General features: G+C 39.6%; 1 protein-coding gene and 2 long non-coding RNA genes across 3 annotated transcripts; all 3 read right to left on the minus strand.

The window, feature by feature from the left end:
- Positions 1–1,172: 1,172 nt before the first annotated feature.
- Positions 1,173–6,137, minus strand: LOC113656724. The gene is made up of 6 exons (XM_027168104.2): positions 4,092–6,137; positions 3,645–3,971; positions 3,174–3,515; positions 2,985–3,080; positions 2,852–2,886; positions 1,173–2,434 (listed from the first exon to the last, which is right to left on the minus strand). The coding sequence occupies exons 1-6, from the start codon at positions 4,129–4,131 to the stop codon at positions 2,315–2,317; spliced, it is 960 nt and encodes a 319-aa protein (XP_027023905.2). The 5' UTR covers positions 4,132–6,137; the 3' UTR covers positions 1,173–2,314.
- Positions 6,138–12,355: 6,218 nt separating this feature from the next.
- Positions 12,356–14,174, minus strand: LOC113656731. The gene is made up of 3 exons (XR_003443989.2): positions 14,022–14,174; positions 13,792–13,852; positions 12,356–13,228 (listed from the first exon to the last, which is right to left on the minus strand). It is a non-coding gene; the product is annotated as an uncharacterized LOC113656731 (long non-coding RNA).
- A 4,360-nt stretch (positions 14,175–18,534) lies between these two features.
- On the minus strand, positions 18,535–19,826 carry LOC125139036. The gene is made up of 3 exons (XR_007138147.1): positions 19,707–19,826; positions 19,573–19,610; positions 18,535–19,409 (listed from the first exon to the last, which is right to left on the minus strand). It is a non-coding gene; the product is annotated as an uncharacterized LOC125139036 (long non-coding RNA).
- Positions 19,827–20,058: the final 232 nt, after the last annotated feature.

Raw genomic sequence — 20,058 nt, forward strand, 5'->3', positions numbered from 1 at the left:
GCAATGATATCAGTTCAAAAACAATATATCTCAGCTGATAATAAACAAACAATTGAATAATTGACACACAGCTGATTGGGTTGGGTGAATTGGGTGAATGTTGGGTGAATTGGGCCAACCACAGCTGATTCCAGTCTGGCTTAGACTCTGTGCCAGGGGTTATTTTTTTCTATTACTATAGAGGACTTTGAGGAGTGATGTTTTTGGAAACAGAAACAGAAAAAGACAAACACTGTAATGTCTGGACATGGAAGAGGAAGAGCAAGTGGCCCAGGGAGAAGACCAGCTCCAGTGAAAGATGCAGGGCCAGGGAGAGGTGCAGTGAGAGGTGCAGTGAGAGGTGCAGTAGGAGGTGCAGGTGCAGTGAGAGGTGCAGTGAGAGGTGCAGTAGGAGGTGCAGTGAGAGGTGCAGTAGGAGGTGCAGGTGCAGTGAGAGGTGCAGTGAGAGGTGCAGTAGGAGGTGCAGTGAGAGGTGCAGGTGCAGTGAGAGGTACAGTGAGAGGTGCAGTAAGAGGTGCAGTGAGAGGTGCAGGTGCAGGAACAGGAGCAGGCCCAAGGAGAGGGCAACGTAGAGGTGTAAGAATGCTTGGTGGTGGCATTCCAAGGGCTGCAAGAACAGTAGTCAGTGATGAAATTCGTGCCACTATCATTGACCATGTAATCAACCACGGTCTCTCACTAAGAGAGGCTGGTGAAAGAGTGCAACCCAATCTGAGGCGGTCAACGGTTGCCTCCATTACTAGCATCTTTCAACAAACCAACAGGTAAGTATTGCATTTTTTTCTGCATGGAGGTGGAAGGTTTATGACCATCAGCCACATGACCAGATGTCCCTCCTTGAAGCCATGGATGCTGGCTGCAGGGACATCACAGTTCAAGATTGCCAAGGGTGCATCCGACATACTGTACCAAGCGGTTTTAACCCAGGTGCATCGCCTTGGATGATATCAGATGTGATGTTGACGAAAACATGTGGCCTAACCCTGAAGATCGCAGGGATTAGATACATTAATTTTGTGCTATTTTTAGTTCCCCCCTTCTTATCTGGGCTTTTTGCTGTTTTGTTTTTTGTTTTGTTTTTTGTTTTTCAGAATGCTCTTATATATGATATTTTGTTCACTGTAAGCAATACTGTAAAACTTTTTCTGTTCTATTATATTGTGTTTCTACTGTACCTCCTTAAGTAAACAGTAAAGAAAAAAATAATTGATTTGCTTTTTACTGGAATGCGTTTGAATGTGAACATTACTATACATGTGGACATACAGTTCCCAACTAAGACATTTTGTGTAAAAGGTGGATTGCATGTTACCTGACACATAAAAGTCTATGCAGTTTTTCTAATGTCAACAATAGCCAGTATTTTAAAACCTGGTGTACTTTGATTGACTGCATATACCTTGTGAAGTGAAAACAAGTGTTATTCTTTGAAATAATAATTTCATTTTGAGTCAGATTTCCAGTGTTTCGGGAAAGTTAGTGTGTGCAGAGAAAGATGTGTTCTGTTTTGAAATGGAGAGTTAGTATATATTTAACAAAATGTGTTTTTGAGAGGAAAATTATCAATTTGGCCAATTGTGTTTTGTAGGTGTAAGTCTGTGTTAAGAGTTTATAAAAATTATCTTAAGTATAGGTAAGCACTTGTTAGCGATTAAAAAAAACTGTAAAATGTTGTATCTGGAATTGAATTACAGGTTCAGCAGTAATAAGTAACACAGTAAACACTAATATCACTAACATTAATATTTAGATTTATTTCACTTTAATGTCATATTTATGAAAATCTGTGTGGGTTAAACATCATAATGTGCATTATATTTACTTATAAACTGCCTACAGCTGGGAAATGTGATTTAGCTCATTTACAGTAATTACATTATCCACAGATTTATTTATCCTCTCACATCTGACATGTTTTAAAGAAGAATAAAGACCTGATGTGAGACCTGAACCGTCATGAAGGTAGCTTTTAAAATCAAACTATGGGTTTTATTGCAATTCTAGAAATCAGGTTCACTATTTTAAGAGAAAATGCTAAGAAAACATTCCAAATGTAAGGCTTTTATAAATTTCAGAAAAAATGCAGAATATAATTTAAAGACCAACTGATTAAATCCTAATAAATACAAATGAGAAGATTACATAGTCTGTAATGGTGAAAAAACAGAACTTTAGTCCACAAATAAGAAGCTTTAGTCTTAAACAATTACAGCAAACTAGTACATTCATTATTTAACAATCTTAACTACTTAACTAGTCTTAGTTAAGAATTAAAAATTGGTTGTGTTTTAATTCTGAATTAATTTCTCTTTCTCTATTTTATTTTAACTTGAGCGTAAACATCTTCATGGCTCTTGGCTCTGGATGTTCTAGAGGATGAAGGTTTTTTAGCAAAACTCACAGCTGCATAGTTCAAGACCTCTTCAGCAGCGACCTGATAAAGAACAAGAACTGTTCATAAAATTTCTTTTATTTACAAAAAAGTTATATGCTGTATTTTCTAAGGAGACATCAGTGTACATTTTTTTGCCACTGATCCATATTTATAATACTTTTTCATATTAAAATTTTCTTTCCTTTGCTACTGTAAAAGTGATTCGATTGCTATTTTTCTTTTTAATATTTATTAAATATTTTTATTATTAGTTTTTTTTACATTGACAGTCAAAGCATTTCACAGCATGCCATAATGTATGTGATTGTGTGTATGTGTGTGTGTGTGTGTGTGTGTGTGTGTGTGTGTGTGTGTGTGTGTGTGTGTGTGTGTGTGTGTGTGCGCGTGCATGTGTGTGTGTAAAATGTGTCTAAAATGTGACAAAATGTTAAAATTGATGATAAAACACGGGATTACCTGATTTTTGTTATTTGGTTGGTCGTTTGAAGCCCCTTTATACAACAGTAATAAACATCAGTAAGGTTTAATTGCCATAATTGTTTGTGATACTGATAAATTAATTTTAAAAACATAATAAAAGTAAACAAACCTTTTTGTAGTTTAAGTAAACGTCCAAGCAGAGCAATGATCACGATAACACATATTGCGTTGGAGAATGCTAAGACAACAATCCACTGCATATTTGCTGAGAAGATTAAAAGCAAAAGAAATTTGAATCAGTATCACTGTAAGTGTCCCTGACTAATCAAAAGGAACATAAATGTTCTCCAAGTCTTACTTGTCTCTGCAGCTTTAATTCCATTCCCGAAGAGGATGTGTCCACACTCAGCCACAGCACAGTAGAGCGTTTCTTTACCAGAGGTTGTGAGCTTCCTCTTGGGGAGAGTGTAGACACAGCTTTGTGGAGGAGAACCAGCCTCAGAGCTCTTCTTACACTCATCACTGGCGTTTCCATGAGTGTAAATGATTCCTGCATCAGATTCTCCTGAGCCGTGTCTGAACCAGTACACGCTCGGTTCTTCACAGCTTGAAGTAATGGCTTGTACTGAACACTGGAGTGTGAGCGACTCTCCGTTCTCCAACACCGTTACAGCTCGAGGAATTTGTTTTGTCTCCTCATCTTTAATTTAGCAAAAATATTACTATAAATAATGTGTGTTGTAAAATTACATAAGAATTCTGCATAAAGTCTTGATCTGGAGCTAGTTATTAGTTATAGTTAGCAGGTTATCAGAGTAAAATTGTTTACCTTCAACAACCAAAAGGGTTCCAGATGTAAAGTCTGGTGAAGTGTTTAGCATTTCTACACAGAAGTATGTTCCTGTATCCTCTTCTGTCACATTTTTAATGTTGAGATTAAATAATTTTACATCACTAACACTGAAGCGTCCATCATTAAATTCTGCAACAAGTCTGATATCTTTCCCCACTGTTCTCCCTACCAACTGAGGAACCTTTCCAAAACTCTGTTTGAACCAAACAATAGCTTTGTCCCTGGATACGCCACATTTTATAGTAACATCTTCTCCACACTTTATTTTTTTAACTTGAAGCTCCTTGATGTTAGAAGGTTTCACTGGGGAAAAAAAACACACACTGTTTAATAATTTTTAGTAATAAAGTCAAATATGTCATGAATTTATACTTTATAATTGTATAAGATTGTTTTATATAAAAATATAAAAATGTAACTCACCTGATGTTAAGAGACAAAGAGCAACAAAGAGTGTGATCATCGTTCTTGTTCAAACAAAGTGATAGTGATGTTAGGAACTTAGACAGTTCAGTAGAAAACCAAGTTTAGAGTCAACCCCTGATTGGATGATTTGAAGCTGTGGTCTGATTTGATTGGTCCAGTGGCTGTAATGAGAACCGATGGTGGAGTTAATACCCAGATATGGTCCAATATGACCTGCAAAGCTGAACTCAGCAGATATTCTAACTGACTTTAAAGCAATGAATACAAATAAATGTGAAAAATACAAAGAGTGATGATGTAATGAGTCTGTCTATGTTTTGCCATGTTTCTGTCTGCTGTCTTGCCCTGCTGTGAACACTCGCCTTTGCCTCACCATGACAGATGAGGTCTCCACTAGAGGTGTGAACAGGTGTGTAATTCCCATTCCACCTGCTCCAGAAGAATTTATGGAAAAATGATCACAAACAAGTGTAAAATATTTGACATGGTCAAGATTGAGTTTGTTTACTATGTTGAGTGCAGAATTATGTTTCCCGGGGCTTGGGTAGGAATGAGGAGATGGGAGGCTGGCTAAATAAATCTTTTTTTTTTTTTTTTTAAACTGTTATGTGTTTTCTATTAGCATATGATAGAATTTCATGTTTCCTCCTGGTTCCATGCTGTATGCCACTGCACCCAGTTACCATGTGTGGAATCCGAGAGGTTTGGCGGGCATCTTGGTGAAGATATTATGCACTGGGAAGGGGAGGCTTACACACAAGTCTGTTTCCCAATTCAAAGCAAGGGCGAGCCAGCAGAAGCAGGCTGCAAATGAGAAGATTAGTAAAAAACCATGAAAGTTACTGTGGTCAAAGCTCCATGGACGCTTGAGTTCTTTCGCTTAAACTTCACACACTATGTCTATGTTCCAATTAAGTGGAATCTACATCATTCAAAGACATTCTAGACATTTCTAGACTTTCACCTTTAACTGTTTCTAGAGGAAGATGTCAAAGTATGGTGTGAGTGGGTAATCTAGCATCTCATGGTTTGGTCACTACATAAATCCTTTTCACTATTATAGCCTGATATTTCTATTATTATTCCTGGGACCCTGGAGACAACAATGTTAACAATTTCTACAAAAGATAAGGGTTACATTCTTATTCATGCAAAACTTGCACACAAACTGCTGCTGCATTTTAACACCTTTTATGTGGTATAAACCACACGCCGTCCTCATGCTGGTGTTTGGTTTAAGAACATCTCACACTAGACAATACATGTGAAAGTTAATGGAAACATCACACCTGCTTAAACTGTTTCAAAACTGAGGAAGTGTTTAGTTGTTAAAATAATAACCATAGTTTATTTGTTCATTGGGGCTGTAAGTGTTGGCACAAGTCAACCCTGGACTCACCTGTAAGATTTGTTTATTAATTCTAAACTAAGCAGAAATTGTAATAAATAAAAATTAATTTTGAATAAACATGGACATATCATTCATTTACGTTTCTGAATATAATCAGCGAGGCCATTTGAATACATTTGTGAACACCTTTCTAATATTCTTAAATAGAAAATAAATGGAAACTTCCTAAATGAAGCGTTCCAGTAACATCAGCCAAGAGGCAGCGTCTGCGGGTTTAAATGAGTTTCATCTATCTGCAGGACGATGCTGAAGATTATCTATGAGTCTGTGGTAGCCAGTGCTATCTTTTTTGCTGTTGGATGCTGAGGCAGTGGACCAAAGGTAGCTGATTCCAACAGACTGCACAAACCTATCCATAAGGCTGGTGATGTTATGGATAGATTCAGGAGTACAGGAGTATGTTTAGTCGCAGACTATTATAATTAAAACTTGTTTAAGTTTTAATGTTTTTTGGCACTTAAAATATCAGTGTTACAGAAATAATGCCTTTTTTATTACCACATCAGTAGCCTTTCTAAACTGTAAGTGCTTTTTAATAAAGAATTTTAGTAGAAAGTATTCTCTCTGTACTCATTACTGAAGCTTCTCAATAATGAAATGTGTCGCTGGGCTTCACCTTCTGTTTTAATGCTTTAATTACTGGCTTTAAAAAAGTCTAAAATCTTTCTATCTTCTGTTTGCATCTCTCACTTTAAACCACAGAACTGTTATTAATAAACCCCCCCCCACACACACACACACACACTCTCACACTCCAAGTTTTTTCAACTCTCACACACTCTCTGTTGTGATGGAAACTACAGCACAAACATCTCAAACAAACAGCGGCATGGGGCCATTAAGTTTTGACCACATCAAAGGTACTGAAACTACAGGACTCATAGACTGCAGCAGCACTTTGTCTAAACATTCTGCTAGATAATTTTTAATGTTTTATAACATTTAATGATTCATATTTCCAAAACAGTTTTAGTTCATACTTCAAATAATTCCAACTCTTTCTCTGTTGTTAAGTGCTTTTGTGTCTAAATAGTGCTTTTTACATTCTACATTCTACATGATATGTATTAAAGACATTGTTATGAACTTAGTCCAAGTTTCAGGTTCTAACCTAAGATAAAATATAAAGACATTTATATTAAATATAAAATAAAGACATTTATATTAGTAATGTGACCAATATAAGTGAATGTGAGCTGTTGTCTAACAACATTCAGCCTCTGAAACACAGAAACCACAATGCTATTTCTGTAAACTGAAACTACTGCATGGTGTGAGAGAGAGTTGTTGCAGCCAGTAACAATAACTGTGCTGTGCTCCATTGCATCACTAAGTATGTAAGTGCTTGATCCATTTATCTTCTGACAGACAGGGGACTACTGACCTTTGACCTCTGCTAATGGTACATGATCGGCTCTCGTAATTCTCATCTGATCTCCATTTTTTATTACAAGCTCCATTGATTATTTTCTGATATCATGGTATGTTTTGAAAAACTGTCTAATTTTGTTCTCATTTTGTGATTGTTTATATTATATATATATATATATATATATATATATATATATATATATATATATATATATATATATATATATGCAAAAGATAGGGAAAGAAGTGCTAGTTGAAGTGTTTCCTGAATAAGTAGGTCTTCAACCACGTTTGAAAACAGCCAGTGAATATATGTATATACACACACAATGGTATGACCTTCAATATTGTTCAGAATTAATATTCATATTATTATTCAGAATAATATATTCATGAGTCTGAATACAGAAGCTGATGGTAATCACCAACTACTCTAAATTGGGCTCAAACTGGGTGAACAGAAAAGAGTCTTGTGGTATCTCTTACCCTGAGAGATGGTGGAACCATTTGAGCAGTGCTGGTAGATTGGAGGTAAGAGGGAGCTGGTCCGTTTTTGGATTTGTAGGTCAGCATCAGTGTTTTGAATCTGATGCGTGCAGCTACTGGAAGCCAGTGGAGGGATTGCAGCCGTGGAGTGGTATGTGAGAACTTTGGCAGGTTGAAATCAAGCTGTGCAGCAGCATTTTGGATCATTTGCAGAGTACGAATTGCGTTCATAGGTAGACCTGCCAGCAGTGCATCGCAATAATCCAGTCTTGAAATGACAAGAGCCTGAACAAGTACTTGAGCAGCCTGTGTGGACAAAAATGGCCAAATTCTTCTAATGTTGTAGAGAAGGGACCGACATGAGCCAGGCACATTAGCAACATGAGAGGAAAAGGAAAGTTGATTGTCCATGGTTACCCCAAGGTTGCGAGCTGTGGCTGAAGCGGAGATCAGAATGTTGTGCAGGGATATAGCAAGGTCCTGACCTGGGGATGAATCACCTGGGATGAACAGCAGTTCTGTTTTGCTAGGATTGAGCTTTAACTGATGAGCAGTCATCCATGAAGATATTTCTGCCAGACATGCTGAGAGCCAATCAGAAGCTGTTTATCATCAGCATAGCAGTGGTGTATCATCAGCATAGCAGTGGTAAGAGAACCCATGTGAGGAAATAACTTCACCAAGAGAATGTATGGGGAGAAAAGAAGAGGACCAATACTGAGCCTTGTGGGACACCAGTGGAGAGTCTGCACGGAGCAGATGTCACACTCCTCCATGTTGTCTGATATGAGCGTCCAAACCATTCCCAAGCTGATTCACAAATCCCAAGACTCTTGAGGGTGGATAAGAGAGTCTTGTGGCTGACTGTATCAAATGCTGCTGAAAGGTCAAGGAGGATAAGGACTGATGACAGTTTGGCTGATCTAGCAGCATGTAGTCTCTCTGACACATCCAAAAGGGCTGAATTTGTGGAATGAGATGCTTTAAAGCCAGACTGGTTGGGATCTTGAAGGTTGTTCTATGAGAGATAGACAGACAGTTGATTATAGACAATGCGTTCAAGAATTTTTGAAAGAAACGAGAGAAGTGATACCGGTCTGTAGTTACTGATGTCTGATGGATCCAAAGCAGGTTTCTTTAGGATGGGAATAACCCTTGCTCTCTTGAAAGTAGTTGGTACCTGACCAGATGCTATGGATCTATTGATGATAGTGGTAATGAAGGGCAAAAGGTCTTGCGAGATGGTCTGGAGCATAGTGGAAGGGAGTGGATCCAATTGGCAGGTGTTAGAATTGCAAGACTGGATGCGATGTAAAATATTTTCTGCTACTACAGTTGAGAAATGAGACAACGAAGGAGTGGGGGAATCCAGGCTGTGAGATGAAAGTGCAGTCGGGGCTGAAGTGAAGGTCCGGCAGATTTCCTCAATCTTCTCATGGTAGAAAGAAGTCTTCTGCAGTCAGGGAGGATGAAGAAGGTGGAGCAGGAAGGTTGAGTAGAGAAGATATGATGTTGTGGAGCTTCTGATAGTCTTGTGCCAAAGCTTCAAGCTTTTCCTTGTAGAAGGTAGTCTTGGCTTAAGTCACATCTCAGGAAAATTTGGCCAGGAGTGTATAGTAAGAATCAAGATCTGCATCAAGTTGTGATTTCTTCCACTTTCTCTCGGATGATATTAGCTCTCTTTGATTGCTGCACAGCATATCTGAAAGCCAAGGAGCAGAACAAGTTTTCTTGGGTAGAAAACGTCCATGGTTAAGGGAAGAGATGAGAGTCAAGTCAAGTCAGGTCAAGTCAAGAATCTTTTATGGTCATTTAAACCATAGGCTATATAGCTGATGCAGTATATAGTGAAATGAAACAACATTTCTCCAGGATCAGGGTGCTACATACAGTAAAACAAAGACAGGCCTAAGGACTTGTAAGTTAGTCCTAGGCACATAAAGTGCAACTGTGCAACCTGGTGCAAACAGTGCAGGACAAGACAGACAAGACAGTGCAGACAAAAAGTTACAAGACCATTCAAAAAGTACAAAAAATACAATACTCATAAGACAATAAACAGTAAACAGAAACAGCACCAACCAGTGTAAATACTGTATGTGAATTACAGAATGTTCAAACAATATTACTAGAATGAACATAGTTTCTTAGCAGCAGGTCCTTGAGATAATGTATAGAATTGTGCAAAAACAGCAAACGACTGAAATATTGCATATTTGGCGGTAAGGGGGGGGGGGTGTATGAAGGTGCTAGAACATTTATTACTAAAATACAAATAAGAGATATATCAGTTTCGACTATGCCACCTTGGGAATTTCACCCAAAGAATTTGAAAGGGACACCTACAACTGGCATGCGCAAGTTCGTATCACCAATTAGAGTCAGAGACATAGGTCATGATACAAAGTTCTCTTTATTGACATCGTCATTAAAACATTAAAATAAATAAAGAAACCTTCTTCAGCCAAACGAGCTACAGATCTCTTTCTTGAACGAATTGAGGGACAGGGACTAGAGCTTATCAGTACAGGAAAGCAGATAAAAAGACCACGCTCATAGGTGAATCACTGCACTTCACTGTTTACACACACCCACATACACAGTGAGATGGTCACAGCACACATGAGGAAATACCACCACCAAAAACCAGTCCTTCGCCCCTAGTGCTCAGGCCCTGCCAAGAAAAAGATAACTTATCAACCACAGACACATTGAAGACTGAGTCAACTAAAAAAAAGGTAAATAATTAATTAAATTCACAAGAATAAATAGTTGCTCTAATAAATCAATTTCTACAAAATACAAATTAAAATGTAAAAGAGATAAAAGGAAATAGACTTTATAACCAAATTATATAAATAGAAACTAAATCCAATACAGTTGGATAGAAAGTAACTTAAATAAGGAATCACAAAATCCAAATTAACTGTTCAAACCCCAGAAGCAATACAAAATCAAATGCAACTGAAGAACAACAGCAAACCAAAGAATCAAATCAAAATTTCAAATGAAATACTTCAAAAATAATATATTGTAGAACTAAAAGCAGACAAAACAATATGGAACAACCACAAAAGGAAAATAAACAAAAGATAAACTTGAAAGCAGATTTGGAAACAGATCTGAAAACCCGTTTGGATCCCGGTTGAAAACACGTTTGGAAACACGGTTGGAGACAGATCTGGAAACAGATCTGGAAACAGGACAGCACTTCAGTCATACAAACGCGGAGCACGCCGACTGGAATAATTACAGGTCGTCACGACACCAATAAACAAAGTGAGACTGTTACTCTGTTAGATATGTTCTCCCATTCTAATGCATGTGCACGTACCAATCGCAGATATCAACGTTTTATAGAAAGCCAACGGAATCTTTCATGGCAAACGCTGGTACAACAGTGATCCAGCACTGCGTCAGGTTCTCACAGCTTCTCCAAAATCTATGCCCAATTTTTGTGACTATACTAAACAGACATTGCAGCGCGACTCGTAGGGTCAAGACAGAAGTGCTCTTCAAACATATTGCCGTCTCTTAAACACATTAAAACAGTGCACTTCTCGTACTCAAACACATGCAATGGCCAAGAAAACAACCAACAGCACGTTCTCCTTACCATCTCAAGCACTCGCATCTAGTTCCGGGAAGTGACGGAAGCGCGTTAGCGACGCGGCAAGTAACCAAGTGACGCATCCCAGGTAACCGTGCATACTCCTGTTTTTATAGCTCCGTGGAGCTGCCAATAAGCTAATGCTGCACCTGCACCATGATGTAATCAGAGTCACTCCTCCTGCCACATATAGAATGTGCAAAATGACTGGAATATTGTACAATATGTGCAAAACGGCTGAAATATTTCATAGTATGTGCAAAAAGACTGGAATGATGGACAGTTTGTGCAAAAGAGCAAAAAACTGTGCAAAACAGCATATAAAGAGTATGATGCATGTAAGCAGCATTTAACAGTTTGTGTCAGTGTGTGAGTTTGGTGTAGGTCTGTGCAGTCCATACAGATGATAATGAGGAAGGTCTCTGTGGCCAAGGGTAACAAATGTAATGTAACAAAATTCAAATCACACTACTCTAGAACAAAGGGAGTTAAACAGATAGTACACAAAAGTCAGGAACTTTACCAGAAAACAATATATTCAAATAGAGAGAGTTAAAGCACACTATGTTGTTGGTGCTAAAGGGACAGCTATTGGTGACTACTCAAAGCAAACTAAGGTAAAGTTCTCTTTTAGGCCCAATGCTTTTCTTCCTATATACAGTATGCTACCCGTTGGTGCAACTAATCCTAAACATGGTATTGGCTTCCACTGTTATACTGATGACACGCAGCTATATGTTTCAGCCAAGTCAGATGTGAGACACCAGCTTAACAAAATTGAAGATTGTGTGAAGGACATAAGATAGTGGAGGCTTACTAACTTCCTCCAGCTTAACTCTGAAAAGACAGAGTGCAGTCCCTATTTTATCGAAATTGCATTGGCCCCCAGTCAAATATCATATTGATTATTAAACACTATTACTAACCTATAACACACTTAAGGGTCACATGCCACAGTACCTGAGTGTTTTTTTAATGATCCATCATGCCTACTTTAATCAAAAGGTGCAGGCTATTTGGTAGTACCTCAAGTTCAAAAAGCTACAGCTTTTTAAATTTGTTAATAAATGAAAAAATACTCTAAAAATCATTTACTCACATTTGTCTCACAGCAATCGGCTACTCTTTCTTCGTTCAAACATATATATGTTTACGGACTTCAATAAGCCTCACTCTGTTTTGCTTACCTTGGTCCATAGTTTGTGTATCATTACCTAACAGACCAAACCTAAGAAGACCAAACCTAATACCGGAAGCAAGATGAACATTCCAGCATCAAATCCTATTCGCGAACTAGTGGATGTTCTTCGCTCATTGCTACAATCCAGCACCACCACACCTGTCACAGCACTGTTTTCCTCTGCAACCATAGGCGCATCCCCCATGGCCAGCCCTACTTTGGTTCGGTGGAGAATTGCACCAGATTTCTGCTTCAATGTTCACTGTGTTCGAGATGCAGCCGTAGCAATACCCCACCAAAATACCTTTAATCATTTCACATTTCCGAGGGAAGTCTCTCCAATGGGAAGATTCGTTGTGGCAACAAAACTCCCCAATGGTACAGTTATATTCGTTATTTCTCTCTACATTCAAGGATGTTTTTCATATTTCTGATGCTGATTCCTTGGCAAGTGACAAATTGTATCACTTACAAAAAGAAACATGAATGTGACTGACAATGCCTTGAAGTTTTGCACCCAAGCTGCTGTGAGTGGGTGGAATGAAGTGGCATTGATTACAGCATATTGTAACGGATTGAATCCTTCATTACCACCAGTTTCTCCCAGCCGACCAGAGTTCAATCCTCCATAATCTACACACATGCAGGTGGACTCCACTCATCTCTCACTGTCAGAGCATTAGCGGAGAATTAATCGAAGATTGTATCTTTACTGTGGAGCTTCAGAGCATATTATCACCTCATGCTCCATTCGCCAACCACGACACCTGGTGAGTGTTATCCAGTCTGAGCTATCCCTTCACTCACCATTACAAACTCAAGTGTTATATCTTTTCTCCATCACTCTATTTTTATTTCAGCTCTCCTCAACTCCGGTTCAGCCAGTAACTTCATCTCTTCGAAACTATGTAACTCCCTTCAGATCCCAAAGATCAGAGTTCCAAAGGCACTCCAAGCCCACTCCATCACCGGCAAACCATTAAACAGTGCCAACATATGTAACGTGTCTGGACCGGTCACTCTCACACACATACAAAGACCACACCACCAATCAATGAAACTCAGCTCTTTTTTTACTGTAAGAAAAGAAATAAAAGATGAGACACGGGGCGTCAGCTTCTCCTTCACCAGTACACACACAATATTTGTATATTGAAGGGAGAAGCGAGAAGGACATGCGTCATCGGCCTCATCCGGAAACGGACTGACCATTATACAATAACAGAGATGGATGATATAAATGTAAATAAAGTATACAACTTATGGTATATAAATCTGACATTCTCTAATACAGCACATTAATATCTATGTTATATTAACAGACATCAATTCAAGCACTTATATGTCACAAAATGGAACAAATAATAATAATACTGTATTTATAATAATAATGATAATAATAATGTGTAACCCATATTTCCAAACATTACATATCAGAATGGAATAAAACAGAATACACATTATATATATATGTATGTATTCGATACCGTACCATGTGCAGTCTGCTTCACGTGCCTCACAGACAACATACATTTAGTCCAACACTTCTATAACACACTCTAATCAATGCACATCTAGTATTAATGATCAATGAGCTAAACATCTTTTCTACTGAACCAGAACTTATTGTTAAACATACCTGTAAGAAAAGAAATAAAAGATGAGACACGGGGCGTCAGCTTCTCCTTCACCAGTACACACTAGTACACACAATGCTAAACAGTTAGCAACGTGGTATATTTCGTTAAATAATAAAAAGAAAAAAAACACATTACCCAAAACATCCTTAACATAACTAATGCAAATCAATCATTATGGTATTAAATCACATTCTCCTAACGGCAAAGCATTTTAGAGAAGAAATATTACCACAATATTTGTATATTGAAGGGAGAAGCGAGAAGGACATGCGTCATCGGCCTCATCCGGAAACGGACTGAGGCAACCGCATGGCACACACGAGGAAGCCCCACCAAAGTGTCTCACCAATAACATCCCCTCCCAAACAAATTCCCAAGGAAAGGTTCCACTACTTTAATATTACATCCTATGAACAATAATTATATACAACATTTTGTGGAGTTCACTAAACCATTCTTTTTTTTTAAAGAAACAGAGAAAAAAAAGACAGGTCAGGTTAAATTAACAAATTTCCTTTCTACACCAGTTACACATACACCATAGTGAAGGACCCATGATGCTGACAGTGGGAGCGCTGCATGTGGAGGATATCACGCATCTGGTTCTGGAGAATTCCACCTCAGATATCATCCTCAGGCATCCATGGCTAATACAACACCACCTGGAGCTCTCTTTGGAAACCAGGGAGGGAAGAGGTGGAGTTTTCACTGTTTGTTGACCTGTTTCCCTCAACTGCCTTTACGACGTAGTACATCGATATCCAGAGTACGAGTGTGTACCACTACACCATAATATTCCCATCAGGATTCCAGTCCAATATCAGGAGTATGCCGACGTATTCGCAGCTACCACCTCATAAGCCATGGGATTACGTGATTGATCTTCTACCAGGTAAACCAGTGCCCAGGGGAAGGATCTACCCGCTATTTATGCACAAACAAAAGTCCATGGAGGAGTACATTCGAGAAGCTCTTGCACAAGGCTATATCTGTCCATATACCTCTCCAGCTGCTTCCACCTTCTTCTTCATATCTAAGAAGGACAGAGGCTCAACTGTCACTCTACAGTATCACCACCAAGTTCCTTTATCCCTTTCCCCTCATCCCAGCTGCCCTGGAACAACTATGTGACTGCAAGATCTTCACGAAGCTTGATCTAAAAAGAATCTGCTCTAGGGATGAGTGGAAGACGGTGTTCGTGACCCCGACAAGCCACTACGAATATTTGGTGATGCCATATGGTTTAGTGAACACGCCATCTGTCTTCCAAGACATTATGGACCATGTGTTCCGGGACTTCCTGAATCTGTTTGTGATTGTCTATATCTACTATCACGGATACGCCAGGTTCTCACGACACTTCCTTCAGATCTCAATTACCGGAGTTCTGATAATCATCACCTGCCGTCACTCTACACTAACTGCTCACAGACCATTTAAGCCACGCTCTCACCTTCATTCACCATCCAGTCTCGTATGCTATGCTTACTAACTCGACTCTCTCATTCTTCTTCTAAGTAGCGTTTCCAGATCCTGATCTGCACGTTACTAGATTCAACTCCTTATCGAGCATGTGTTTATCGGAGCACGGGTGAAGCGTCCTTCACCACGTCTCCAAGCTTTGCAGCTTTACCTCAGACCTGAACTATCAATAAACACTGGTTTTGATTTCATCTGTTCGTTAAAACCAACCAAACATCATGTCAACTCAACCCACGGAAGTCCTCCAAGGATTAGTTGATGTGCTCAGGCAAGAGCTGCAGAGAGTGCCGGCACCACCGGCGCTACCAGCTAGCAACCAGGCTAGCAACACCACTGTAGTCACGGTTCCCATGGCCCATCCAGCGCCCTATTCCGGCAACGTGGAAGACTGCAAAGGGTTCCTGCTACAGTGTTCTCTAATCTTCGAGATGCAACCCTCTCGTTTCCCCACCGAGCGAAGCAAGGTATCATTTATCATCTCACTACTCACTGGTAAAGCTCAGCCCAGACGCCTCAGCCCAGACCCGAACCGATGCAGCTGGGCTCATCGCAGATTTCGTTTCCAGAGCGACAGCGTCGCCTCAATGCTGGATTATGCCTCTACTATGCAAGCAAAGATCATCTCATCTGTACATGTCCAGTCCGTCCAACTCGAGCCCTGGTGAGTACGGTTCAGACCGAACCCTCAGTTTCTTCACCTCTCACCACCCCAGTGCAGATTTCTCTTCCTCATGTCTCCATTTCTGTCACCGCTATGATCGACTCAGGTTCGGAAGGAAACTTCATATCATCGTCACTCGCTAACCAACTGAAGCTGACACGCGAGAGTCTCCCGCGCAGACTACAGGTACATGCACTGACCGGCAAACCACTTAACCGAGCTCCAGTGACACAGAGTACTAGCGAGGTGACACTAACGGTGGGCGTTGTTCATCATGAATGAATAAAGTTCACTGAATGAATAAACACTGTCCCGAACTCTCCTGGGAAAATAGTGAGATAAAACAATGGGGCGATGGGTGTTTTCCACAGTGCTTCTCAGGAATCCCCAAATTGAAACCAGAGTCGTCAAGTCTTCCTGTCTTCAGCACCTCCATTGAGAGCCCCACAGATAACGTCTCCGTTTCTGTGCCTAAGGATTATGATCACTTTCGTGACGTTTTCTGTCCAAAGAGAGCATCAAAGATCCACCTCATCGTCCCTGGGATTGCGCCATTGAACCCCTCCCGGATGCACCACTGCCGAAGGGAAAGATCTACTCGCTCACTATCCCAGAATAAGAGGCGATGGAAAAATACATTCAGGAAGCTCTCGCTCAGGGCTACATTCGGCCTTCCACCTCTCCTGTCGCATCTCCATTTTTCTTCGTCTCCAAAAAGGATGGGGGCCTGCGCCCATGTATTGATTACAGGGTACTCAACAACATATCCAAGAAGTTCCGTTATCCACTTCCTCTAGTGCCCGCAGCCTTAAAAAAACTCCGGGCCGCAACCATATATTCTAAACTTGACCTTCGTAGTGCATACAACCTCATCTATTCGAGAAACACCAAAGACCAAGAAGAAAAGCTCCCGAGCCCATCCTAGCGGATAAAATCTTCGCATGCCCAATTGAATGGAGCGAGGAGGATGAGATCCCAGACACTCCATCACCTCCTCCAGAGTGTCCGCCTGGACGTAAGTTCGTCCCTCATTCACTCAGGACCACATTGATTGAAAAGTGTCACTCGTCTCCAGACACGGGGCATCCCGTTGTGAACCAGACTCTCACGTGCTGCAGCAGCACTACTGGTGGCCCAATATGAGGCAGGATGTGAACCGTTTTGTCCAGGGCTGCCGGGATTGTGCAACGGCGAAGACACTCAGACAGCTTCCGTGTGGCAAGCCCCTACCACCAAGTCAGTCTCCATTACAACAGGTGTCGAGGCAGATCTGTCACAACCCACCTGTCTTCTCCCGCAACTTCACCCCCGCAGAGGTCAATTATGACATAGGTAACCGCGAACTCCTAACTATAAAACTTCCTCTGGAAGAATGGAGACACTGGTTAAAGGGCACCCAATCCCCATTTACAGTTTTCACGGATCACAAGAATTTACTATATCTCTGAGACGCTAATAGGTTGAACCCCCGTCAGGCTCGTTGGGCTTTGTTCTTCACTTGCTTCAACTTCACCTACCATCCAGGAGTGAAGAACAAGAAAGCTGATGCTTTATCCCACTTCCACATGCTTGACGAGGAATTTGAGCAACCAGAGACCATCCTTCCATCCTCCACGATCGTCAGTCCCATTCAATGGGTACCTGAAGAGAAAAATACCATCCATCCATCACTGGAATGTCCACACAATGTTTAGTTCATACCTTCATCTCAATGCATGCCCCTCATCAACCAAAAACATACCTCTGTTGGCACTGGTCACCCTGGCATCAGTCAAACCCTCTCACTACTCCAGGGGAAGTTCTGGTGGCCTGAGATGGCCCAAGATGTCAGGAGGTTCGTTTCAGGATGCTCAGTCTGTGCCACCACCAAGATACCTCATCATCTGCCCACTGGAAAACTTCATCCTCTTCCCATTCTTACCCATCCATGGCCACACTTAGGGGTTGATTTCGTCACAGATGTGCCGGCCTCTGAGGGTAAGACCTGCATTTTCATTGTGGTCGGCCATTTTTCTAAGTCCATAAGGATAATCCCCCTCAAAGACCTCCCCACAGCAATGGAAACTACAGGCTCGTATGTACTAAAGTGATTTTCTCTGCAGTAATTCAAGCTCCAGTCTCCCAATTGTCTCACAGCAGTCAGCTACTATTCCTTCATCCTCGCTTTCAGACCGACAAGATTCGCTCCTATATCTACTTCCTCAAGTTAAGGATTCAGTTACTCTGATTCCTGTGATATCCCCTGTGTGTGTTTGTGTGTGCTGCAACCTTTTGGCACTTTGTACTTTCTTTCCTGATATATATATGTTCACGGACTTCAATAAGCCTCAATTTGTTTTGTTTACCTTGGTCAGTAGTGTGTGTATCATTACACCACACATCATCAGTAATGTTGTAATCTTTATATCCAGCCCTCTTTCACTTACAGGCTCTTAATATTTCTGAAAAAGTTTTCTCACACTAGATGATACATGGGAAAGTTAAGGGAAACAACAAACCTTCTGAAAATTGTATAGTGCTTAAAATGGAAACCAGCACTTATTCTGTGTTTTTTGGGGCTATAAATGATGACACAAGGCAACTGTGGGCTGAACTGTAAGATGTGTTTATTAATTCTCTACTTAACAGAAATTTTAATACAACCAGTGATGTCATTTAGAGACATCTGTGGCAATGGACATGTTGCTAAAATTAGCTTAAATAGGAACACAAAAAATACACTGTGGTATTTGTGAAATTTGTTAATGTAAATAGTCTGAAAACATTTAAAATAAAGCACTTCTTGCACATCATCGGTCTCATCATACATTTTTAATCTGATTTAATGTTCAGTGTCTGAAATTTAATTTCAGGTTAAACAGCCACATCTCATCAGTAATGTTGGAATCTTTATATTCAGCTCTCTTTCACTTACAGGCTCTTAATATTTCTGGAAAAGATGATGTTTTATTAATCTGAAATAACTTAAAATTGGACCAAAACTGTGATCCAAGAAAACAAAAGCTTATTTAAAAACCTTCAATATCAAAAACAATAATTATTTTTTTTCTTTTACATTTTAGAAGTTAAGTGACGTGAAATGCAGCTAAGTGCGGTGACCCATATTCAGAATTCGTTCTCTACATTTAACCCATCCAAAGTGAACACACAGACATGAACACACACCCGGAGCAGCACAAAAACAGTGGTGCATAAAAAAAAAAAAAAAAAAAAAAACTTAATTAAAAACTTTCAATATCAAAAACAATAATATTTTTTTTTTTTACAGTTTAGAAATCTTCTGCACTATTTCAAGAAAAAATTCTGAGAAAAACTGAAGAACGCTTCAGTAAAATATAATTTCTATTTTATTTTAACATGAATGTAAACGTCTTCATGGCTCTTGGCTCTGGATGTTCTGGAGGATGGTTTTTTAGCAAAACTCACAGCTGCATAGTTCAAGACATCATCGTCATCAGCAGCAGCAACCGCAGTCTGATGAAGAACAAGAGGCGTTTATTAATCAGAGTGGATTAAAAGACTAAAATAATGTCTTCACTGATATTTAGGTGAATAGATGTCTATTAAAATTCTCTGTGCATTCAGATGTAGATTTATTTAACAGAACAGAATCCCAGTTAATAGAAGACTGGATTACCTGATTGGTGGGAATTTGATGGTTGCTTGATGAAGCATCTGAACAATAAGACACACAAGTAAAAATGAAATTCACATCATACAACAACTTTATACAATAACTTTATAAATAACAACAAATACAAATAAACAAACCTTTTCTGTGATTTTTATATAAAACTCCAAGCAGAAGTGTGATTATGATAACAGAGAATATATTGGAGGCTATTAAGGGAAGAATCCAGTTGTGTTCACCTGGAATGATGAAAATACACACAATGTATAAATCTACACCTTGTATAAATATTGTATGATTTATGAACAGTGAGAGGTTGTCACTATGGAACATTCTGTTATAGACAGTGAAAGGAAGCCAATTTATTACATGTTTCTCTGCGGCTTTGTGTAGTTTTAGATGTATTACGGTGTGTCATCTCTTTATCTTTACAGATAAATCAGAAAAGCAGCAAATAAACAGATATAATACTAAATATAAATAAAGTGAAAT

This window comes from Tachysurus fulvidraco, chromosome 16 (genome assembly GCF_022655615.1).
Source record: "Tachysurus fulvidraco isolate hzauxx_2018 chromosome 16, HZAU_PFXX_2.0, whole genome shotgun sequence".
NCBI lineage: Eukaryota > Metazoa > Chordata > Actinopteri > Siluriformes > Bagridae > Tachysurus > Tachysurus fulvidraco.

What these genes read in the sequence shown, in the direction of transcription:
- LOC113656724 (XM_027168104.2), bottom strand. Translation starts at nt 4,131, where the DNA reads ATGATCACACTCTTTGTTGCTCTTTGTCTCTTAACATCAG. An exon ending in TCTTTGTCTCTTAACATCAG is followed by an intron (nt 3,972 to 4,091) that starts GTGAGTTACATT and finishes TTTTTTCCCCAG; the next exon opens with TGAAACCTTCTAACATCAAG. An exon ending in AACCAAATAACAAAAATCAG is followed by an intron (nt 2,435 to 2,851) that starts GTAATCCCGTGT and finishes GTTCTTTATCAG; the next exon opens with GTCGCTGCTGAAGAGGTCTT.